The sequence below is a fragment of the Cibotium barometz genome, chromosome 49 (genome assembly GCF_041138505.1).
Source record: "Cibotium barometz isolate CiBa-2024 chromosome 49, ASM4113850v1, whole genome shotgun sequence".
In the NCBI taxonomy this organism is placed as follows: domain Eukaryota; kingdom Viridiplantae; phylum Streptophyta; class Polypodiopsida; order Cyatheales; family Cibotiaceae; genus Cibotium; species Cibotium barometz.
This window is the reverse complement of record NC_141094.1, coordinates 25,623,835-25,648,846: the sequence shown is the minus strand read 5'-3', so window position 1 is coordinate 25,648,846 and position 25,012 is coordinate 25,623,835. Positions and strand designations below refer to the sequence as shown.

Here is a 25,012-nt window from a genome sequence, read left to right as displayed (position 1 = left end):
TGTGGATCACTCCTCTATATCTAAAAATTTTGAAGATCACTTTACACAAAAAGCTTTGAAATTGGTGGTCTTCTCTACTAGTCCTTTTGGCTTGACCCCTTCCAATGCTCTACTTCACACCAAGTGGTTAACCAAAAAAATGGTCAACAAGCCTTGGGGTCAACCAATCAGCACAACAGTAGGGTCAAATTGAACTATGATCACTTGGTCAAAGAAAGCACTGAATGGTATTGAGCATTCTGCTTAGTCACAGCACTGCATAGTATTTGGTGGCCACAATGCTCCACGCCTTGTAATGCCCTATGCTCCATGCCAAATACTCACATAGGCCCACAAGGTCTGCATGAAACCAAATAATAGTTCCTGTTTCAACCCAAAAGATAATTCCTGGAAGGCTGGAGAAAGGGTAAGCTTTGGGATAACACATCCTGGGCCAGAACAGTAAAATGTGCACCTAGCCTTCATCTCAGTAGGAAGAATAACCAAATTATTCAAATAGGCATCCATCATCTACACACTGCCAAATGCCCATGCAAGGACCACTCTCTAGGGATCTGGATTTCCATTAGACATATCAAAGTCCTTAGCACCCAACAAAAAATAACTTCATGCTGTACATCAGCTTTGTAATAGCAATGAGATGGACAGTGAGGAGCACTATTACTTCGCACATGTTATCTCCTATGAGATATAAGGACAATTCTACTATGAGATACAAGGTCAGTGCCACCACTGACTACCGGAAACAAAGCCTGTCTCAATGCCACAAATGTATAAAACCACTTTTGTCTGCACTGGCCAATGGTTTTCCGACATCACTCCAAGCACAAGCTAATACTGAAGCTGAGTGCCCAGTCAGGGTGCTCTCTAGCTCATTCTTCCTCGTGCTCCACACCAAAACTGAACCATTCTCAGAACCAGCAGCAACATAGTTTTCATCAGCACTTATGCATGACCTATTCCAGTTGCTTGACACTCTGTGACCTTGAGCTTTAAACGTCGCACATATTTCCATGGTACGAACATCAAACAGATTATGCTGATTGTCTCTACCACTTGTCAGGACTGTCCGGCCGCTCCTCGAAACTGAAACTGAAGTTATGACCTGTCCATGAGCTGCTATTTCATTGGCCGACTTCCCTGTACGCATGTCCCAGAAGCGTAGGGTACCATCCATGTGGCCAGAACAAAACAAGGATGCATCTGATGTTAAACACAAGGCATTACAATTGCTATGACAAACAACAGTGCTCATACCATAACCTCTCTGTAGGTCCCAAAGCTTCATTGTCCTGTCATGAGCTCCACTGATGGCTGTTCTATTTGAAACTTTGCTGACATCCACCGTGCAAACCTTCTCTGTGTGCCCTGTTAGAAGATGGCGGATTCTCCCAGAGTGGATGTCCCACAAGTAGAGCTTGTGATCGCTACTAGCTCCAAGGACAAACTTGTTGTCAGCAGGAAGTGCCAAGTCCAGTACAGAACCTAAGCAGCCCGAAAGAGTGCTGATTACAGCACCTGACTTTGTATTCCAAATCTTGACAAGTCGGTCATTTCCACCGCTCACCAAAACATCACTGTTATGCTGAAAAACAGCTGCAGTGCAGCCTTTTTCATGCCCCTGTAGGGTAAGCCTCAAGCCTGTCGGGTTCTTCAGTTCAACGTAATCTTCAGCCCCTGATTCACTATGCCTTACAATGCCATCCACTTGCTGCCTTGCAAGTTCCTCCAACCTACCAGCTTTTAATCTCTCCAGAAGATCCTCATACATGGCATTTGCCTGCAAATGGCCACTTTGAACTTAAATGCATCTGACATTACCAAAGTTGCCTGAGAGAGTTTTATAACCGTCCCAAAGGGTCTATGAGACCAAAAAGTAGTACGTGTGTTCCACAAGCAGACGTAATGTCAAAATCAAAATATCGAAAAGCAAAAGAAATAAAGAGAGATCTATTAACATCTACTGAAGACCAAAAGCATCTATCTAAAAGGTTGTATATATGATCCATGTATAAACTAGAAGTCACAGTCTAAAGAACTTAAGAAGGGAAAATGCCTTCTGTCTAGAGAAAAAGGGCTTCGTACTATGCAGACTCTGTTTGTACAGTGAAACAAGCCAGTAGAATCATGTCATCCACTCTTGAGAGAGAGAGAGAGAGAGAGAGAGAGAAAGAGAGAGATTTAGCAACGTCCAGGAGAAGCCGAAATACCCCATGTGACCAATGATGACACAATATATGCTGTGGTGGGAGAAGCATAGAGCATCCCCTGAATCCTAAACAGAACACAATGCTATTTAAAATAAAGTGGAAATTCACAAGTCTGCCCAATACATAATGATGGTAGTCACTGAGAATGCCGTATGTCAAAACCTGGCAATATTACACAGCCATCTCAAGACCTCATTTGATAATGTACCAAAGGGGCCAAACTCGTGAATTGCCACAAGATAAAAATGGTCCTCTATCCTTGAGAACAAATAGCTCTCTAAGGGTAGCAACCGCAAGGGGGGGGGGGGATCCGGAGAAGAGACTCTTCACTCTCAACGCACGGACTCCCATGTAGCCTCGACCTCAGACTCTCCTTTCCATTTGATCAAGTACTCATAATAGGACGATTTGGTGACCCACGTATATACATGCACCAATGCTCCTAGTCGGTCAGCTGCACCCGATTGCCACGTCACAATCACTGCCACGTGGTAGTGCCACATGTCACTTGCATTGTCCGACTATGGTTGTCGACTGCTATCTGATGTCTGGCTCTGCCCTGCATACTCATAGGTGTGTCATGTTCTCCCATACTTGCATTGCAACTGTCCTCAATCGCAAAGTGTCCATATCAAGTGCCCTTCCATAAAAGGAAAAGATCCAAGCAAAGCTCATCCAAGATACCCAAGATCCCGAACACTGCATGTTGCATGCGCGGAAGTCTTGTTATACTGATCCATAGCCCTAAGCCTAATTAAGAACAAGATGCTGAAATAAACATGATTAAGACAGAGGAGAGAGAAGAGAGAGATTGGTGTCACGGTTTTCCTTGTATTTAATATTGTACAAAAAGTGGCTTACTGAATGTACATGGCTGATGCCCTTGGTCAGCCCCAAAGGGGTTGACCTCTGGCCCTACATGATATCTACCGATGACTAGACGTATGACTGAATGTTGAACTTGATGAAACTGAATGATTGACTGAATATGAACTTGATGCTTATATATATGTTGGGGAGCTGGTCGGCCAGATACATGCTGATGTCGACCTGTTTGTGGGACAAATAATCATAATATTTTCTATTAAATGCTACGCTTTGCTTCTGCCTTGCCCACACCTGCTGCCCTGCACCCTGGTACCTAGCCGCCTATTGCCTGAGCCACCTGCTAGCTGCCGACTGCATTATGCAGGCTGCGGACAAGGTGCTCAGCCCCTTCTTCATGCTCTTGCTGTTGATGTTGATGTTGTGGATGATGATGAAGATGATGACGCTAATGATCTGAATCTAATGGTAATGCTGCTATTATTGATGCTATTGTTGATACTGATGAAGATGACCTTAATGCTGACTTTAACGGATGATTAGTCAAGGATCAAGAACGTTCATGTGCAATTCCACTTTGAGAGAGAAGAGAAGAGAGAGAAAGTAGATAGTAGTTGACGCAATATTGGGTCCCAATTTACCCACTTAAGCCCCCCCCCCCCCCCCCCCCCCCCCCCTGCAATCAAGAGTATTTGCTTATATTTCTTTCAGAACTTTTACAAATGAATATGAATGATGACTGAGGACTATACTACATGCGCAGAAGCCTTGCTGTATTGATCCACAATCCTAAGCCTGACTAAGAACAAGATGCTGAAATAAGCATGATTAAGACAGAGGAGAGAGAAGGGAGAGATTGGTGTCAAGGTTTTTTCTTGTATTTGATATTGTACAAAAGGTGGCTTACTGAATGTACATGGCTGACGCCCTTGATCAGCCCCAAAGGGGTTGACCTCGGGCCCTACATGATATCTACTGATGACTAGACTTATGACTGAATGATGAACTTGATGACTGAATTGAATGATTGACTGAATATGAACTTGATGCTTTTATATATGTCGATGACTGAATTGAACTTGATGCTTATAAATATGTTGGGGAGCTGGTCTGCCAGATACATGCGGTCGATGATGATGCTGATGATCTGATGCTAATGGTAATGCTGCTATTACTGATGCTATTGTTGATACTGATGAAGAGTCAGGGATTAAGAATGTTCATGCCAAATATTAGCCATGGCACGCGCGTGCACGTGACACTGCGAGACCACTTTGTGTCCATTGCGAAGGCTTGCATTCCGTCCTCGCCGTGTCAGCATGAAGACCTGTAGAGAAACCGACAGATGACCGACTTCCACCTGGTCACACACTCTCCGTTTGTCCAACCGTCCATGAAAAAACATTGCAAATCTTTGAGAATCCTCCAATAGCCTACAAGAAGAACACTTAGAGAATGACTCTGCTATCCAAACTCCAACCACTAATGCATCGGCTCAGATGGAGCGCACAAGAATCAGTTGCACGGTCTCCAATGCACCCTGAAGAAGAAAGTAGAACCAAGAACCGTACTCAAGAACTTTGCACCAAATCTATATCCATCAATACTGCTCAGCACCTGTATGTCTAAACCACTCATCTCTTGTGGAACATACTCTCAAATAATACATATGCTGATACACCGAAGTCAAACCCCGGTTGTCGATATAGTCTCCAAGAAATCTGTGTACTGTGAAGATACACCAACGGGTCTATAGTCCCATGACAGACAAATCTAAGTACTGTGAAGATACACCACCAGGCCTATCCTCCCATGTGACGAAGACAAATCTAAGGACATGTCCTCCACTGGTGCCTCCATGACATCAAACACTGAATATGCTCCACCCAATGCAAACGGCAAGTAAGAAGAGTCCTCTTGAACAACCCCAAAAACTAAAACGACCGCCACTGAAACCAAAGATTCTTCACTAAGTACAAACGGCAACTATGAAGACTCTCCCTCATAGACCTGGCTGAAAACTTCCTTTGCTCTTACCTAATGGCCTGATGCAATGAAGCACCATGGGTGTGTTCTCATCCTGAGAAATGAAAAAAGCTGAGATGCGCACACATGCATCTCCTTCACACTCATCCTCCGGTTTTGAAGAAGCTGCCTCCTCGGGTTGCTCCTCTAGTTTTGAAGAAGCCACCTCCTTGGATTGCTCCTCCAAGGTCTTCGGACAATCCTTCATGATGTGCTCGGTGGAGTCACAATAAAAGCACTGTCCAACAGCCATCTTGGCGTGACGCTCTTCATGGGTGAGGAGAGTCACCAAGGCTCCCCCACTTGCCTTGTCCTTACCATCCTTAGCCTTGGACTTGCTACCCTGTCTTTGCCTTTCTGCTGCCCTTGTTGTTGAGTTTGAGACACAGAACTCTTCCACATCTCGAGATTTGTAGCATGACTAACCACATCTGAATGATCACGGGGCCGATGTGCACAAACGTTTGCATGCAAAGACAATTTCAAACCATCCACAAATCACTCAACATGCTCTGACCGCTAGACGGTCCTTGCGAGCATTAGCAAAAGCTTCCAAAAACGAGAGAGAGTCAGCTATTGATTCGCCATGTTTCTGCATAAAACACTTCCACCACTGTTTCTTCAATTCACACTCGTAATCTATGGGAATAGATTGCTTCATGACCGCCTTGTGGCAATCATCCCAACAAGTCACAGAGTGGTGCCTAAGCCACCTACTACTACCAACGTGGCATGAACTAGGGAGGCTTCAAAAGCTTCGTTAATTGAGATCATTCCTCAAGAGGCATGGAGGAAGAGCTTGGTAAAACCGGTAGTTCCCTGACGTTGCGCCAGTGAAATGAGCGGGAACTATCCGGGGAATCCGATGGAGAGGGACTGCACGAAGGAGACCGTCAGTAGCGTGAACAGCGTCTCTCTTGCTGATTACGCACAGCTATAGAATGATGACCAAAAAGTTTTGCCACTTGGTCCTCGAAATCATCCAATACTTGCTCCGAAGCACGGGCCCTCGTAGATTCTAGATCTAGAATACTAGGTGCGCGAGGTGCCGATTCCATCTTGTCGCGACCAAAAGATATAGAATCCAATTTAGCTGCCTACACGTCCATGGAAGCCTTCATGCTGAGAAGAAAAACAGTGAGTTGTGAATCCATGACAAATATCTAGTACGGGTGAGGGATTTCAGCCCTATGCGATGAAGCAAGGGTTTGGTGGGACAAGAAGTACAATATACCCCAAACAACCCAAGTACAGTGAAGAGCACCCAAATTGTTAGACATCATCCCCTTCTTGCTAGCTTCCTATTTGGTGTCCTATTTTAGCCTCTAGGGCTGACCATGTTAGCTAGTGGGGCTGGTCACCCCACATATGTTTTCCCATATTATTCCCCATTTTATGGAGTCTTGGGTATTTTTCCCAATCGTGGAGGAGTTTTTCCCTAGTCGGCTGCCTTCATATGGGCATATATATAGCTAGCTTGCCTCCCTCATTCTTCACTACTTGCTTAGCATTGTTTGCTGCAGTCCCTCACATACGAGATTTTCTCCCCTCTTGCTCGGGACACGTATTCCTTTGGATGATGATATTGAGAGCAGGTTCACCTGTGTTTCCTCTCCATCTTTCTCTCTCACTCTCTCTCCTGTGTTTCCACTTTCCCTTCTTCCGCTGCACATTCTATCATGGTATCAAAGCGACAGTGACCTTCAGTGTTGGATGCTCCCTCCTCTCCCTCTTGTGTTTTTGCGTTTTCAGCAAGGTGGACAGATCTTGCGTTTTTTTTCTCAGAATTGCTGCTGGTCGCCTGCCTGTTCCAGGCGTTTCTTCTCAGCAGCCCGTGGTCTTTCTTCTTCAGTTTGACCTCTGATAACCCCTTTTACACCTGTTTTCTGCACTGTTTTCAGGGCTGTAGCACCTAGTTTGTTGTGTTTTTCTACAGGTGGTTGTCATCAGCAGATTGCAGCAGTTCTCAGTATTCATACCCCCCCTGTAGTGCTGGCCGCTTGTTTTGTACAGGGCAGCAACAGCATGTTTGCTACGTTTTTTTCTTCTACGGGTTTCTAATGCTGCTTGCTAATCTGAGGACTTGATGGTACCATATATCTTCTACTTTTCCAGATTCAGCCCTATCTACTGCCCCGAATACCTCTGCGTTTTCAGATTTGCAGCCATAGTTGCTACGTTTTTCAAAATAGATCTTGCTGGTAGCGTTACCTTCACTTGGGCTTCATCTGTTGGACCCGAAGGTACCTTCTCTTCAGCGTTTTTCCTCATAGGAGGTGAGGACACTGGTTGGCCTGAATTTTCAGGTTTGTAGCCCTTGTTTGGCTGCGTTTTCTTCTCCAGTGAACACAGATCACTTGCAGAGGGGGTTTCTTGTTTGGATTGTGGCTTTGGAGGCAGTTTGGTACTCGAGGAGGATACTGAATTTTTGATTTCAGTCAGCGTTTTGCTGATTTTGGAGAATCTATACTTGTGTTTTGTTCCTGGCCTACACGGTTTCCCGGTTTCTTCATGTTCCTTGCCTTCTGTTGGTGGTGGAGTGCTGTTTTTTTGCTGGATAGAAGTGTTTTGGCTGCGTTTGGCTTCCCACAAGAGTTTTCTACACTTTGAGGGGGCCTATCTCCAACTACTTCACTTGAGGATCAGTTTCGGGAGCTGTTTTATTTCTGTGGAGACTTTCTTATGTGACAGGAGTTTATAGATTTTGGAGGAGAGCAGTGATCTTTTTTTTAGAGATCTTGGGTAGAGTTTTGTCCGAGCCTGTGTTCTTTGCAATGTTTGCAGAACAAGGAGGGTGTTTTTCCCTTGAGGTGTGATCCTCTCACATGGATCATTTATTTGTTGCTAATTCTTGGGATTTGATTCTACTTATGGAACAATCTTCTGCCATCTGTGATGCTTTTGAGGACTTTGTTACCACTGCAGTTTATATTCCTGCTTCCCTTCCTCATTGTGAGGGGTCTACCTCTGCCTCTCTTTGTGATGCTTCTGAGGATGCCCCTCCCCCTTCCACTTCTGCAGGTTTGTTGTTTTGGAGGATGGTTTTTTGGACCCAATGGGATGCTTTGGATCTGTGGTTGTTAACCGTGCGCCTGGGGCACGGTGGTACTTCCAGAGTTTTTTGGATTTGGATCAGAATCACGTTGGGCTTGTATCAGTCCGACGACATCAGTTTTTAGAGAGGGATGTGGAGTCCTTTCATCTTGCGATGCCCACCTCAGTGGCGTGTACTTATGTACAACATTGGGCAACTCATGGTACGGAGTTTGAGCAGATGGACCCCATCTTTTCTACAGAGTCTTTGCATCTTGCGATGCCGACCTTTTCCGAGGATGCTTTTGTACACTGTTTGGCTACTCTTGGTAGAGAGTTGGAGCAGATTGTGAGAAGCAGCTTGCTTCTCCCAGGATTGATCATATACAGGATCTAATCTTGGTTGGTTATGAGGTTTTTCATACCTTCTCCGGGCTGGATACACGACATTCGACTTCGGGGAGTGTTCTTACACTTGGGTTTGGAACCATTATTTGGAGCAGCACGTCGCAACCTACATGGTTGTTTTCTTCCAGAGGAGCGGTGTACCTGGTAGCTTGTTCTGTTGCTTTTGTAGATGAGTTGCTGAGGCGATTACTTGTGGAGCTTTCTTGCTACCTGTTTCTGCAGTCTTTCATCTTTGATCGAGGACGGCGTCTCTGGCTTCTTGGAGTTCACTTAGCATCCGGTGCTGAGAGGGGGTGTTAAGACATCATCCGCTTCTTGTTGGCTTCCTATTTGGTGTCCTATTTTAGCCTCTAGGGCCGACCAATGCATGGAAGCCTTGTTATACTATCCTAAGCCCTAAGCTTGATTAAGAACAAGATGTTGATTAATCATGATTAAGACAAAGGAGAGAGAAGAAGAGAGAGACAGTTGGTGTCAGGTTTTCTTGTATTTCATATGGTACAAAAAGGTGACTTTATGTCTATACATGGTTGAGCCCTTGGTCAACCCCAAATGGGTCAACCCTGGTCCCTACATATTCTTCTATTGACTTCTATGATAAATGACTTGATGAATGAACTTATGATTTATGAATGATGACTTCTTGGCTTATATATATGTGGAAGGGAACTAGGTGGCTAGCTGCAGGTGCTATCGGCCTATTATGGACAAAGCATATTTATTTGATGTTGCATAAAATGTTGCGCTTACTTTACTGGCTTGCCTATACTATGCTAGCCACTGCTAAGGACTTGGCCACCTGATGGCTCATGACAAGGTCCCATGCCTTCCCATGGTGATGATGGTGATGGTGATGGTGATGGTGATGGTGATGGTGATGGTGATGATGATGATGATGATGATGATGATGGTGATGATGGGATTGATAACTCATGCTTATGCTAATGCTAATTCTGCTAATGCTAATTCTGCTACTGCTAATGATGATTTTGATTTTGATTCTGATGATGTTGATGACCTAACTATTGTGGATTAATCAGGGATTAATACTATTCATGCTAAAGATTAGCCATGGCACAGGCATGCATGTGACATTCCCTCCTACTAAACTTGATGACGGAGTCTCTGCTTTGTAATACTAAATCACTTCTTCCTTCTACTCTTGATCTATATACCATTGTTGGCAAGCTTCAGGATAGGGCCATGAGAAATAAGACTAGCCAGGGTACTTCTGAGACCCTTCTTCAAGCTAAGGGCAAAAGCAAATGGTAGTCCAAGGTTTCCATGAGCACCAAAGGTGACTACAAACCTGCAAACAATCCCGCTCGTAAGGAGCTTATTTGTTCTTATTGTGGTCTCAAAGGTCACATTCAGCCTTATTGTCGCAAGAAGAAGAGAGAAGGTGGTTCTGCTAAGAAACCCCCCAATCAAACCTCTTCATCCACCAACCAAACTCAAAAATCCTCTTCCACCAAGGAGACTGTCTTCATCGGTATTGGGGAGCTTTCCTCTGACTCTCTTGTTCCTTCCACCTCAAGTCTTACGGATTAGGTGGTTGATAGTGGGTGTACTACTCACATGACTCCTAACAGGACCATTCTTCATCAGCTCTTCGACAGTGTCCATTGGTGATGCTTCCAACTTAGAGGCCTCTTCGGTTGGTAATTTACGACTTAACTCTTCCTCGAGCCAGCCTTCTACCATTCGGGATGTGCTTCATGTTCCCAAGCTCTCGAGAAACCTCCTCTCAGTTTTTCGGATTGCAGAGAAAGGATATGGTGTCTACTTTGACAATTCCATCCTTGAGATCATTGACACCAACACCTTGCAGATTGTTGCCACATGTATCCAAGAAGGTGGTCTTTATTGGTTGAAGGACTTTGGTGGCTCTTTGAATGAGTCCCAATCTCATCTGCTGCAACTTCTTCACAGCTATCATGCCTTGGTAGCTTATGTGGATATGGATTTGTGGCATTCTCGCTCTACAAGCATCTGAATTATACTTATCTGCAGGCTGTTGTCTTCTTAGCAGATGGTCAAGGGTCTTCCACCATCGAAACCCTCCCACTCCACTTATGTGGCTTGTCTTCATGGCAAGCAACACCGAGATGCCTTTCCTCACGAGGCTTCTCATATTCTAGAGCTCATTCATATGGACTTGTGTGGCCCCATGCAAACTACTACCCAGGGAGGAGCCAGGTACTTTATGCTTATTATTGATGATTACTCACGCAAAGTTTGGGTTTATCTCTTGGCAGAAAAATCTCAAGCTTTCTCCCGCTTCCAAGAGTGGGTGACTTTGGTCGAGATCGCGACCACACAGAAGGTTCGACAAGTCCGCTCAAACAATGAAGGAGAATTCATCTCCAAAACTTTCCATAATTTTTGCTCACAGAAAGGTATAAGCCATCAATTTTCTACACCTCACACTTATCAGCATAATGGTGTGGTTGAACGCAAGAACAGGACTGTTCAGCAAATCCCCATACCATGCTTTCTTCTAATCTTCCTCCTTCTTTCTAGGGAGAAGCTATGAGCGCTACTATTTACATCATCAACCATTCTCCAACAAAGGCGGTTTCTCATATGGCTCCAAAAGAGGCTTTTACTGGACAGAAACCTTCCGTCTCTCATTTCAGGGTTTTGGGTTGTGATGCCTATGTTCATATCCCTAATTTTGATAGATCCAAATTTGATTCCAAGTCCAAGAAGTGCAAATTCCTTGGATATAGCTCTCATTCCAAGCATACATATTATGGAATCCAGAGTCACGATCCTTGGTTATTTCTTGCGATGTTCACTTTATGGAATCCTCATCAGATGATTCTCGCCCTCATTCTGAGCTTACCATCGAGTTCCCTCCTCCTTCCTCGGCCACCCCAACTCCACCACCAGCTTCTACACCATCGACTTCTTTACCCCCTGCCTCTCCACCCTCACTTCCTCCTTCCCCGACTTCTCCTCCTCCTCCTATTGTGCAACAGAGGATTACCTCCAAGATTCCACGATGACTAGAAACCACTATTCATGATTCTCATCTCTCCGATATGGAACTTCATCAGTTTGTTGATTCTTCATCACAATCTTTGATACGGGCACAGAGATTACAGCAGCTTCGTCATTATTGTAACCTCGCCCTAATGAGTACAATGATACAGTCATATGAGCCTACTACAACTAAAGAGGCTCTTGCTCTTCCTGAGTGGTGGGCAGCCATGGAGGCTGAGATTGATTCCATTGAGAGGAATCGTACATGGGAGCTTGTGGACCGGCCTCTGCATCGACATGTCATTGGGATCAAGTGGGTCTTTAAGACCAAGTTTCATGCTGATGGATCTCAGGACAGTACACAATACGGAGGCTTGTTGACAATACGGAGACTTGTTGGTTCTCTTATTTATTTGACTTACACCAAGCCCGACATTTCTTACTGTGTCAATATTCTCAATCAGTTTTCTTCCACTCCTCGACATTCTCATTGGTAGGCTACTATGAGGATTCTCCGATACTTATCCGGTACCTTGGACTATGGTCTCTCTTTCAGAGGAGGCACTAAGCTTGTTGGATACTCTGATGTTGATTGGGCAAGTGATCACAATACTCAATGATCCACTTCTGGTTAGTGCTTCACTCGTGATTCCGGTCCTATTTGCCGGAGATCCAAGAAGCAGAATATAGTTTCATTATCTTCTACTTAGGCTAAGTACCATGCTTATCTGGATACTTGCTGTGAGCTTTTATGGTTGTTCCACATGTTAAGCAATCTTGATGTACTCTCGGATTCTCCGATCCATATTCTTACGAACAGCCAGAGTGCATTGGCATTGGTTCCAACTTCATCCTTCCATGGCACAACAAACATATTGAGGTCCACTTTCACTTCGTTCGTGAGCTCGTCGCCGACGGCATCATTACAGTGGAGTATTGGACATGTCATCTCCAGCTCTCTTTTACTCCATCTTATGCCTCTTTTTATCCAAATATTTATTTGATGTCATTAGGGATTTTTCCCATATTTTATATATTTTATAGTTTATTTTTAGGCATTTATCACTTTTGCTACAATCGTGTGCCTTTTGCTACTAGCCAACTGCTCTCCATGAGAATATAAGCATGGCCATTGTGCCTTCATATTTTTTTAATACTTCTAGTTCTTGGCTCAAGTGACCTCTCTTGGCTATCTCTACTCTCTCGTGTGATCTCTATTTGCTTCTGCTTCATATTCACATATTCTCACACTTTCTCTAGCTTCACCTGTTGTAAACCACTCCATCTGCTACCCTGCTGCATTTTTCTCTTGGATCTGTGCACCTCCTTGGGACTTGCTTAGTGACTGAGCTTGAATGCTTTGATACCAATGTTGCATGCGCGGAAGCTTTGTTGTACTGATCCACAGTCCTAAGCTTGATTAAGAACAAGATGCCAATTAAACATGATTAAGGCAAAGGAGAGAGAAGAAGAGAGAGATAGTTGGTGTCAGCTTTTCTTGTATTTCATATGGTACAAAGAGGTGACTTTATGTCTGTACATGGTTGAGCCCTTGGTCAGCCCCAAAGGGGTTGACCTCTGGCCCCTACATATGCTTCTATTGACTTCTATGATGAATGACTTGATGAATGAACTTATGATTTATGAATGATAACTCCTTAGCTTATATATATGTGGAAGGGAGCTGGTTGGCTAGCTACAAGTGCTGTCGGCTTGTTCTAGACAAAGCATATTTATTTGATGTTGCATAAAATGCTGCGCTTACTATACTAGCTTGCCCATACTATGCTGGCCACTCCTAAGGACCTGGCCGCCACCTGCATGGACAATTGCTGGCTGCCGACAGCAATCTATTGGCTGCCAACAGGGTCCCATGCCTTCCCATGGTGATGATTATGATGCTAATGATGATGATGATGGGACTGATGCTGATGCTAATGATGCTACTGATGGTAATGCTCCTACTGCTGATGATGATTCTGACGAAGATGATGTTGATGTCCTAACTGTTGTCTTGGCTGTAAGGATAAATACTGTTCATGCTGAAGATTAGCCATGGCACGGGCGTCCCATTTGGTCTCACACTTCTGCATCTGCTCGCTTGATCTCTTCTTGCCTCTAGCGCGCTTCTTGGGATTGCGCTGTGATTGATTGTCATGTGATGCTCCAAAATTACTTTGAGAGGTTTCAGCTCTTGTGAGATTTACCAGCAGGCTCACCATCCCTTTTATCAGCAAGGGTATCATCAAAGTTTTTGGCATAGGGGTATATGTCGTCCAATGAATGAATGTGATTCCATAGAATCTCATTATGATAGTCCAACAGAAAGCCAAACAAATAAAGCATATACACCAACACATGTGGCTTCTCAAGAGCTTTGCAGCGGTTCACTAAGTCTTTAAACTGCTGTGAATAGTTATGAAGACTCTTCTTCTGAAAGTTGTCGATCTTGTTGATAGAGACAAAAGACACCTTGATGATAAGCTGAAAATCAGCCTACGTCATCGGCTTTACAATGAGATCCTTCCACTATGCAAATGCTTTATGATGAAGCATAATATGTATATAGCTGATACATTGATCATCATTGTATGACCAATAGTGTACCCATATAGATCAAAGAAAGCATTCCACTTCCCGAGCCCACGAAGAAACACTACATGCCGCTAAGTATCCTCTAGTAACCCACCGGAGGAACACTCCAGAGCATGGCTTGGCAAAACTCCAGAGAATGGCTTGGAAGAAACACTACATGCTGCTAGGTATCCTCTAGTAACCCACCGGAAGAACACTCCAGAGAATGGCTTGGCAAAAATCTGGTATCCACACTCCCGACACTAACGCATCAGCTCAAATGGATCACAATTCTTGCTTGCACCAACTCCAATCTTGATAAAGTTGCACAATGCGGAAGGCTTTTACAATGGCAGCAAATGGTGTAGAACATGTGCCTGTCAAATAGGTTAGATGGATTACAAGTGAAAATGGGAGGCCCCTTTATATAGTGATGCAAGGGAGCTGGCCGACTACCCACGACCAACTAAAAAGGAAGAAAAATAGGATAAAACCCATAAATAGGCATTCCCCAAATACACTAAGATGCACAATTTCTAACACCCCCTCTGCAACTCATAGTGTGCAAGAGTGAAGATAAGCTGATGAAGATGCAACCATTGACCACTCCAATATTGTGCAATACCGGATACACCTCGGAAAGAGCATCTGCGACCCTGACTCCTTGAAACAAAATGCCACCCTGAACAACAAGGAACTTTGCTTGGCTCTGAATTCCCACACAAGTGTGTGGTGAACTCCAAGAATAAAATGATGAGATGTTGGGCACACCGCGCTCATAATCCCCACAACAGTGGCCTGTGAACACATCACGTCCCAAAAACCTCAAACAATAAACTTAGAACACATCCAATCCATAATCTCTGCTATACCAAGCAATAGACGTGGAACACATATAGTCCATAGTGTTAGAAGTCATCTCCTGTCTATTTTTATACACCAGGGCCTTTGTTGTGGGTGTGCCCGCCCTTATGAGGTGTTTTCTCATTTTTCCCCACACTCCGCATTTTTTCCCTATTTTTTCCCATTTTTCTGTGGCTTGGGAGGCAGCCCTGAGTTGGCAAGAGGATCCAGTTGCTGGCCGACTGCATCAGCATGTGTGTGTTCCCATTCTGGAGCTGGCCGACTGCTGTTGCAGGTCGTGGATGTCCAGTCGGCTGCCTCACAACCGGCCGACTGGCTGCATATGCTGGTCGTGGAGATTCAGGACCAGTCAGCTGCCTGTAGCACAGGCCGACTTATAAATAGGCCCCCAGCCCCCCATTCCATGTTGTATCATACTCCGAGATCTTCTTGTGTATATAGAGCGGAGTTACACGCCTCTATCTCTCTCTCTTGTGCTGTATTTTTTCTGCATGCGTTTTTGCTCGTGTCCCATATCTGGTCATCATCTCCGCTGCGTATTCTGACATGGTATCAGAGCCTAGGCTCTAGATAGTTCTTGGGATTTGTGTGAGCAAGAGGGGGACCGTTGTGTTGCTGATTGGTGGACCGTACGGGACTGTTCGGGAAGAGGAGAAGCAAGAGGACGGCGGGCTGATTTGCTGGACAGCCCCTTGCAGGTTTTAGTTCTTCTTTGTTCCCACCCACCCAGCCTTTTCAGAGTACATCCCCGCAATGGCAGATCTGTTTGAGATGGCCGAGAGGCATGTGAAGATCCCGACACTCCCCATGTTCCCGGTGGACCGTCAGTTGGACGGGAACAACTATGGCATATGGAAGGTTATGATGGAATCTGTTCTGGAGTCTTACGACCTCGCCGATTTCGTCGTCGTTGGTGTTCCACAGCCGGAAGTAGAGGAAGGGGAGTTACCGTCAATCCGAAAGGACTGGGAGGCTCAGACACAGATATGGGATCGTGTCAACGCCAGGGTCCGTTCATTTATCTTTCTCAACTACACACCGCAGGTAATCAATCATGTAAAGCATATGGCGCTGGCCAAAGGTATATGGCAGCATTTGGCCTCTCTTTACAACAGGGTATCGACCATGAAGAGGATTTCCTTGGAAGTACAAATGCGAGTTATGAACCTTGCAAAGTCGTCGACGATGCGGGAGCATATTAACAAGCTGCAGGCTCTTCAGCAGGAAGTTCTTCAGGCTGGGAAGGAGATATCGTTAGAGGACATGGCCATAACGTTGCTGTCACATTTGCCCTCTTCGTACTCAGCATTTTACTCGTCTTTGATTACCAGTGGCAGGCTCAGCACCATCACTTGGGAGAAGCTTGTGCCCATGGTCCTGGACCAGGAGGAACGATTCACGAACCCTCCTCAAGGTGGAGGTTCGGAGGCCTTAACTGGCCAACGGTCGAAAGGCCGTAACACGGGCAAAGGAAGGGCTTCGTCGGAGAAGTCTTCTGAGAAGAAGTCCGTTACTGACCGCGAGAAACTCAAGGCAGAGAGGACCTGTAATGATTGTGGCGAGAAAGGCCACTATTGGAGGCAATGTCCCAAGCGGAAGACCGAGAAGGGTGAAGATTCCTCAGCACCAATCATGAAGACTCCGGCTTTTGTGCACCTGGAGGTGGTGGACCCCGATGTTTCATTTTCTTCAGGCAGGGAGGAGATTGGAGGACTCTCCGCAACGGATACTCGGGAGTGGATTCTCGATAGTGGTGCTTCCAGGCACATGACTCCTTCCCGTTCCGGTTTACAGGATCTCTGCAGGTGTTCTGGTCACATTCTTACTGGGGATACATCCACTATCCCAGTTCACAGTGAGGGCAGGATGGAGATAGTTCCCGATGGCGAGGGGGGGAGCGTTCCTCCCAGGTGTTGTATGTTCCGTCACTTGGTTTTCATCTGTTGTCAGTGCATCAGGTTTGCAAGACTGGCGTACGGGTGGAGTTTGATGAGCATTTTGTTGCTCTCCAAGACAAAGCAACAGGCCAGGTGGTTTGGGAAGGCAGAGTGGAGAATGGAGTTTACAAGCTTTCAGCACTCTCTCTCCTAGGTTCTCAGGTTTGTGATGAGTGGCAGTCTGGTGATGGCCACTTAAGTGTGGATACGCTGCAGGTACAGGCTTTCTGGGACCAGATGGTGGATAGCTTGCCAGTAGATGGCAGCAGTTGGCAGGAACTGTCCAGTACTGATGTTGGTAGTTCTTGTGTTCGTCAGTCAGAGAAAACTGAACAGGTCACTTATGCTCTGATGTCTCGTCGTATTCGGGACAAAGAACCTCCAGTAGATGAGGATGTTCTTTGCACGGGGACCTTTCGGAAAGCCAGGCACGTGGCATTTGATTACTTGCAGAAGGAGGTGGTTTCTCCAGGCTTTGTGGTTCCGGATTCAGAGGGGGTGGTTGACAGGTTTCAGAAGGCCTTGCGTGGTCTTCATCGGGTTTCCAAGACTTGTTTTTGCACCGTAACAGGTGTTGATCCTTGTGGGCTGTGTGATGCCTCTTGGACTCAGAAGCAGAATGGTTCATTGATCTGGTTGATGGACACCAGAATGGACGGGAGCTTCCTGATGAGGCAGTTGAGCTCATGGTTGCAAATGACTCTTTAGGAGGCAGGATTGCGTTTCCTATGGTTTCAGCGGCATGCAAAGGATCATGGACTCTTTTACACAGGAGGGGGATTGTTGTATGGAGTCCGCCTCCACGGTTGGAGTGACTCAATTTGGGAAGGAGATCCGGACACGAGGAGATCTACTTCAGGCCCAGGAACAGTTTTACGGAGCAGTAAGAGGCAGTCATCTTTTGCCTTGTCGCAGACAGAGGCAGAGTACCGGGCTGTTTGTGATGCTGCTTGTGAGGTGGTGAGGATGCAGAGGTTGCATTGCAGGATTGGGCTTCCACCGGAGGAACCCATGGTCATCCAGAGGCACTTTGTTCGTGAACAGATCGTTTGCTAATGACATCTTGCTAGAGTTCTGTTCGACGGAGGACAGTACGGGTGGACCTCTTCACAAAGTCGCTATCTCAGGAGTTGCTCAGGCGGCACCCCAGCTCCCTGTGGTTGGTTTCACAGCCAGGAGCTGAGAGGGGGTGTTAGAAGTCATCTCCTGTCTATTTTTATACACCACGGCCTTTGTTGTGGGTGTGCCGCCCTTATGAGGTGTTTTCTCATTTTTCCCCACACTCTGCATTTTTTCCCTATTTTTTTCCATTTTTCTGTGGCTTGGGAGGCAACCCTGAGTTGGCAGGAGGATCCAGTTGCTGGCCGACTGCATCAGCATGTGTGTGTTCCCATTCTGGAGCTGGCCGACTGCTGTTGCAGGTCGTGGATGTCCAGTCGGCTGCCTCACAACAGTCGGCTGCCTCACAACTGGCCGACTGGCTGCATATGCTAGTCGTGGAGATTCAGGACCAATCGGCTGACTGTAGCACAGGCCGACTGGTATATGGGGCCATATAAATAGGCCCCCAGTCCCCCACTCCATGTTGTATCATACTCCGAGATCTTCTTGTGTATATAGAGCGGAGTTACACGCCTCTATCTCTCTCTCTTGTGCTGTATTTTTTCTGCATGCGTTTTTGCTCGTGTGTCCCAGATCTGGTCATCATCTCCGCTACGTATTCTGACACACAGCTCCAAAACGTGACCGTTGGACACACCGTGCCCATAATCCCCAACAATGGACTATGAACACATCACGTCCCAAAAATCTCAAACAATGAACTTAGAACACATCCAATCCATAAGCTCTGCTATACCAAGCAATAGACGTGGAACACATCTAGTCCATAGCTCCAAAATGAACTTGTCTCGCCAAATATTTTTAATGCTTGGAACTCTGACTCACGGATCCCATGCACCAGAAATCGAGCTACTAACAGCCCCCTCTCCTGCCCTCAAGCCTCCTTTGGCTGGAAGCACATGGAGGAGAACTATCTTAATAACTATAGAAGTTGACCATCCAAGTCCTCCCTGGCTTGTGCAGCCTTGGGGACACTAGAAGTATCAAAGTCATCCTCCTATATATGATCACTGCCCGTCTTTGAAAACTTGGTCTTGGCCTAGGCTGTACCTTTGGTCTTGCCATCCTTGGCCAAATGAACCTGCTCTCCAGAAGAGTAGTAGTGACACCGTCCTGTCAGTTGCACTATAGCAAGTGCCTAATCCTCTCCACTAGAAGGGAACCTAACCTGGTCTTGAGAAACAAGGATAGATGCCTCCTCCAAGAGGGAACCCATATCCACGGCAATAGCACACCTCTGAAAACAAGCCTTTGTGCCACTGATGATCTGAACACTCCACGACCAATCTCCAACACTTGTCCAACGGAGCAAGGTACAAGGAACAAGCAGCCTCCTCTCAAAACTGAGAGGGGCTGGACAGTAGCAAACAATCCACCAAAGCTTACGGAAAACACCCACAAAGTAGGTAGATTCATCAAAGAAGAGGCAGGCTGAAGATGCCACCAACTACTGTCCAAAGATCATCTCCAAACGCCAACACCATGAAAGCACAAGACTAACAGCCCCCTCTCAAGCGAAGGCAAGGCAGAAGCACACGGGAAGAACACCTCCGCTGCTGCCCAGGGCTGAAAACGCAGCCCACGCACCAACAACAACATTTTGTCGTTGTTGGTGTTCCACGGCCGGAAGTAGAGGAAGGGGAGTTACCGTCAACCCGAAAGGACCGGGAGGCCCAGACACAAATGTGGGATCGTGTCAACGCCAGGGTCCGTTCGTTTATTTTCCTCAACTGCACACCACAGGTAATTAATCATGTAAAGCACATAACGCTGGCCAGAGGTATATGGCAGCATTTGGCCTCACTTTACAACAGGGTATCGCCCACGAAGAGGATTTCCTTGGAAGTACAGATGCGGGTTATGAGCCCTGCAAAGTCGTCGACGATGCGGGAGCATATTAACAAGCTGCAGGCTCTTCAGAAAGCAGGAGGTTCTTCAGGCTGGGAAGGAGATATCGTCAGAGGACATGGCCATCACGTTGCTGTCACATTTGCCCTCTTCGTACTCAGCATTTTACTCCTCTTTGATTACCAGTGGCAGGCTCAGCACCATCACGTGGGAGGAGCTTGTGCCCATGGTCCTGGACCAGGAGGAACGATTCACGAACCCTCCTCAGAGTGGAGGTTCGGAGGCCTTTACTGGCCAACGGTCGAAAGGCCGTAACTCGGGCAAAGGGAAGGCTTCATCGGAGAAGTCTTCTGAGAAGAAGTCCGACACTGACCGCGAGAAACTAAAGGCAGAGAGGACCTGTAATGATTGTGGCGAGAAAGGCCACTACTGGAGGCAGTGTCCCAAGCGGAAGACCGAGAAGGGTGAAGACTCCTCAGCAATCATGAAGACTCCGGTGCTTCCAGGCACATGACTCCTTCCCGTTCCGGTTTACAGGATCTCTGCAGGCTTTCTGGTCATATTCTTACTGGGGATACGTCCACTATCCCAATTCACAGTGAGGGCAAGATGGAGATAGTTCCCGATGGCAGAGGGGGGAAGCGTTCCTCCCAGGTGTTGTATGTTCCGGCACTTGGTTTTCATCTGTTGTCAGTGCATCAGGTTTGCAAGATTGGCGTACGGGTGGAGTTTGATGAGCATTTTGTTGCTCTCCGGGATAAAGCAACAGGCCAAGTTGTTTGGGAAGGTGGAGTGGAGAATGGAGTTTACAGGCTTTCAGCACTCTTTCTCCCAAGTCCTCAGGTTTGTGATGAGTGGCAGTCTGGTAATGGCTACTCAAGTGTGGATACGCTGCAGGTGCGGGCTTTCCGAGACCAGGTGGTGGATAGCTTGCCAGTAGATGGCAGCAGTTGGTAGGAACTTTCCAGTACTGATGTTGGTAGTTCTTGTGTTCGTGAGTCAGAGGAAGCTGAACAGGTCACTGATGCTCTAATGTCTCGTCGTGTTCGGGACATAGAACTTCCAGTAGTTAAGGATGTTCTTTCCACGGGGACCTTTCGGAAAGCCAGGCAGGTGACAGGTGATTACTTGCAGAAGGAGGTGGTTTCTCCAGGCTTTGTGGTTCCGGAATCAGAGGGGGTGGTTGACAGGTTTCATCAGGTTTCCAGGACTTGCTTGTGCACCGTAACAGGTGTTGATCCTTGTGAGCTGTGATGTCTCGGTGACTCAGAAGCTGTATGGTTCATTGATCTGGTTGATGGACACCAGATTGGACGGGAGCTTCCTGATGAGGCGGTTAAGCTCATGGTTGCAGATGTCTCTTTGTGAGGCAGGATTGCGTTTCCTGTGGTTTCTGCAGCATGCGAAGGATCATGGACTCTTGTACACAGGAGGGGGATTGTCGGATGGAGTCCAACTCCGCGGTTGGAGTGACTCGGTTTGGGGAGGAGATCCGGACACGAGGAGATATACTTATGACCCAGGAGCAGTTTTACGGAGCAGGAGGAGGTTACATTGCAGGTTTGGGCTTCCACTGGAGGAACCCATGGTCATCTAGAGGCACTTTGTTCGTGAACAGATCGTTGCTGATGACATCTTGCTGGAGTTCTGTTCGACGGAGGACAATACGGTGGACCTCTTCACGAAGTCGCTCTCAGGATTTGCTCAGGCGGCACCCCAGCTCCCGGTGGTTGGTTACACAGCCAGGAGCTGAGAGGGGGTGTTAGAAGTCATCTCCTGTCCAGTTTTATACACCAGGGCCTTTGTTGTGGGTGTGCCCGCCCTTATGAGGTGTTTTCCCATTTTTCCCCACTCTCCGTATTTTTCCCCTATTTTTTCCCATTTTTCTGAGGCTTGGGAGGGCTGCCAGAGGGTGCCAAGAGCAGTACAGTGCTGGCCGACTGGATGTTTATCAGTCGTGGGCACTCTTGTTGCTGGCTGACTGGTTTTCATCAGTCATGGGCACCAGATTGCTGGCCGACTGCATTTATGCAGTCGTGGACCTTTTTATCAGTCGTGGGCTTTTCTTTATGCTGGCCGACTGCCCTCTAGGGAGGTATATATAGGTCCTCAGCCCCCATACCTCATTTGTATCATTCCTCGGGATCTTCTTGTGTATATAGAGCAGAGTTACACGCCTACATCTGTCTCTTGTGCTGTTTTTCTGCCTGCGTTTTTGCTCTTGTGTTCCCAGATTTGGTCATCATCTCCGCTGCATATTCTGACAACTCCTCCTGTTTTCCCCATGCAGCCTTCAACGTAGGTCAAGTACTTGCTTGGAAACTTCTACAATCACTCCCATCTCTTTTCATTTCTTCTCTTTTTCTTTTATCTCACAACATCTTCCCTCTTCGTGCCTTACCAGTTCCCCTCAAAAGTGTCATTTCTGTTTCTCTTACATTTTCCAATTCCCATGACCTATATAGCCTTTACCCTGACCAAGAAGTCTGAAAGACTTAGACATCAATTATGTTACCTCATTGAGACGCTCGGCATCTTGCATCTTCTGCGACATCCACCGATCAATCAACATCTTGTTTTCGTTCTCCAGTGCCCTTGATTGTTCTTCGAGCCTGTGCACCTGCTGGCGAAGCTCGTTATTCTCCGGAGTGATCAGATCAAGTGCACTTGACTTCTCCTCCAAAGCTGCTTGTAACCGCAACACTTCTTCCCTGCCAAAACCTGTTTAGCAACTTGGAACCACCATGAAAGTCGATTCCATCAAATGCTGCACACGTGATCAGAAGCAAGACCTGTTGGAATGAAGGTCTGCCTGGCAACGCTGTAAAGCCTCTGTTTTCTGGGACAACTCAGCCCTCAAAGTTTTTGAAGCCGCGACCTCTTCTAGAAGCTGCTCTGAGACCTGTGCTTGTGCACGGTAGCACTGCACCAGCTCATCCTGCAGGTCCTGTACCTTCTCTTGTAAACCTGTCCCCTGAAATAACAGGAAGGATAAAGCAGAGGGTCACATATCCAAGAGAAAGCATGCTGGTGACCAAAACCTGTGTTGGAGGGTAAATATAAATACCTGAGATTTGAGGGCGAGAGACAGCGCGTGTATGGCAGGTGCATGGGCGCCTTCCTCCAACAGGTGGCGGTGGCGCAAGGCCCAGCAAGCCTCCTGAATAGCCATAGCCATTCGCTCTTCTCTCACTGCCATTAGAAAAGAAGAGAACTTCCGGGAAAGAACCAAGCTTTTGACCCACGCACGCCCAACACAACCGTGAAGAATATCTATCTTGTCACACTATTACATGGCACCCCTCTTCATCCCATCATTCCACACATCAAACATTGTCTTGTGCATATCCTGCAATTAGTGTAGATGTCAACTTACTCTGCTTTTGTAACTACATGGTCGCGAGTTCTCACACACAAACACTCAGATGCTTCTCTCTCCCCTCTGCACTTACATAACACAATAATATCCCTTCTCTCTCTCTCTCTCTCTCTCTCTCTCTCTCTCTCTCTCTCTTTTCTTCAATGCTTCTTGAATACTATAGACAAGAATCATTTTACCACAGAGAGGAAAGAACTATAGTGTGTGTGTGCAAGTTCTCACACACAAACACTTAGATGCTTCTCTCTACCCTTTGCCTTGCACTTACATAACACAATAATCTCCCTTCTCTCTCTCTCTCTCTCTCTCTCTCTCTCTCTCTCTCTCTTCAACTGAGGAGATGAAGACATGGCTGAGGAATGCATCCCATGGAGGCAGGCCTTAATTTGTAGTCCGTCGAGCGCTTGTGCTGCTATTGCAAGCATTATTCATTTGATATGCATGTCCACCAAGGCATTTCCTTGACCTCCTCTTATTGGGCACATTGTGCAAATAATGCAGACCAAGCACTACATCGAGTGGGTAGACCCGTCTACAAAGGGATAAAAGTACACATGTTATTAGCCAGTAAAATGAGTACAAATATGTGGGTTTGGGCCTACTTGTCTACCACAGGAAAAAATGTGCACATGTGTATACATAGGAAGAAAACACACACACACACACACACACACATTATATTAGCTTTGGTCAAAAACAAAATCCTGATAGGTGTATCATCCACAAATAATTTGTGTCACCGCATCCACACCAACGGTCCAAAAACAAATACCAAATACCAAAACAAAAGCCTCAAATATTTTTTTATATTTTCGCCAACCAAACAGCTTTTTAAAAGAAAAAGAAAAACCCGACTTTAATATTGAGAAAAAAAGTATACCCGACTTTAATACTGAAAAAAGAAGTACTGCATTTGAACTCCCCAAGGACTATTTTGATAGCTCAAATGACGTTAAATTACTTAACTAAAATAACCCAAATAATATAATGTAATCTTTTTTTATTCCTTGATTACCTTAATATACTCGGCATGATTATCGAATTAGAACAATAATTACTCAATAATTATCAAAAGCATTGCTCGGTAGAACACCCAATTAGCGATGTGTTAAGATAGCACAAATTACACTCTTGCGATTGCCCAAGATCAGAAGGATGAGAGACCTGTTGTGATCACAACGTGTGGCCCGCCACAATTTGATGTTATCTTCGAGCTCGTGGAACTGATTCTGGAGCATGTCCACGCATTTCGTCTTGTGCTTCTCCTCCTTCCTCGGTTGGTCGGATGGCGACGGAGAAACCAAAATGCTCAGCTTTAAAAAATCTCTCTCTCTCTCTCTCTCTCTCTCTCTCTCTCTTTATACAATAAAAAAACAAAAATAAAAACAAACTAAAATGTGGCAATATTTTTCTATTTAACAAATCTAAAAAATCTCTCTCCATTAACATTCTCTATTTTTATTATTGTTAAACAAACTAAAATGGACAAAAAAAAGCTCTCTCTCTCGATTGAAAATTAAACAAACTTTAAGAAATAAAAAAGTCTCTCTCTCTCCACTAACATGTTTTGTTTTTTATTATTAAACAAATTAAAATTTTAAAAAAGTCTCTCTCTCTCTCTCTCTCTCCCCCCCCCCCACTAACTATTATATTTTTTAATTACTAAATAAATTTAAAAAATAAAAATCTCTCTCTCTCTCTCTCTCTCTCTTTGTTATTATTAAACAAACTAAGAAATAGAAAATATTATCTCTGATCACGACCAACCCCACGCAGTGCCATTTCCTTGCTTGTGACCT

General features: G+C 45.8%; 1 protein-coding gene across 1 annotated transcript; it reads right to left on the bottom strand.

The window, feature by feature from the left end:
- Positions 1 to 470: 470 nt before the first annotated feature.
- On the bottom strand, positions 471 to 23,252 carry LOC147610429 (Transducin/WD40 repeat-like superfamily protein). Its single transcript, XM_086786092.1, has 4 exons — positions 22,902 to 23,252; positions 22,627 to 22,808; positions 22,350 to 22,545; positions 471 to 1,780 (listed from the first exon to the last, which is right to left on the bottom strand). Exons 1-4 carry the CDS (start codon positions 23,031 to 23,033, stop codon positions 758 to 760), a joined length of 1,533 nt encoding a protein of 510 aa, XP_086642218.1. The 5' UTR covers positions 23,034 to 23,252; the 3' UTR covers positions 471 to 757.
- Between the last annotated feature and the right edge of the window lie 1,760 nt (positions 23,253 to 25,012).

Bases quoted from the DNA above. Each gene is read 5' to 3' on its own strand.
- LOC147610429 (XM_086786092.1), bottom strand. From the start codon at position 23,033: ATGGCAGTGAGAGAAGAGCGAATGGCTATGGCTATTCAGGAGGCTTGC. The intron at 22,809-22,901 runs GTATTTATATTT...CTGTTATTTCAG, and splicing joins CTCTCGCCCTCAAATCTCAG to GGGACAGGTTTACAAGAGAA. The intron at 22,546-22,626 runs GTCTTGCTTCTG...AGGTTTTGGCAG, and splicing joins GCAGACCTTCATTCCAACAG to GGAAGAAGTGTTGCGGTTAC.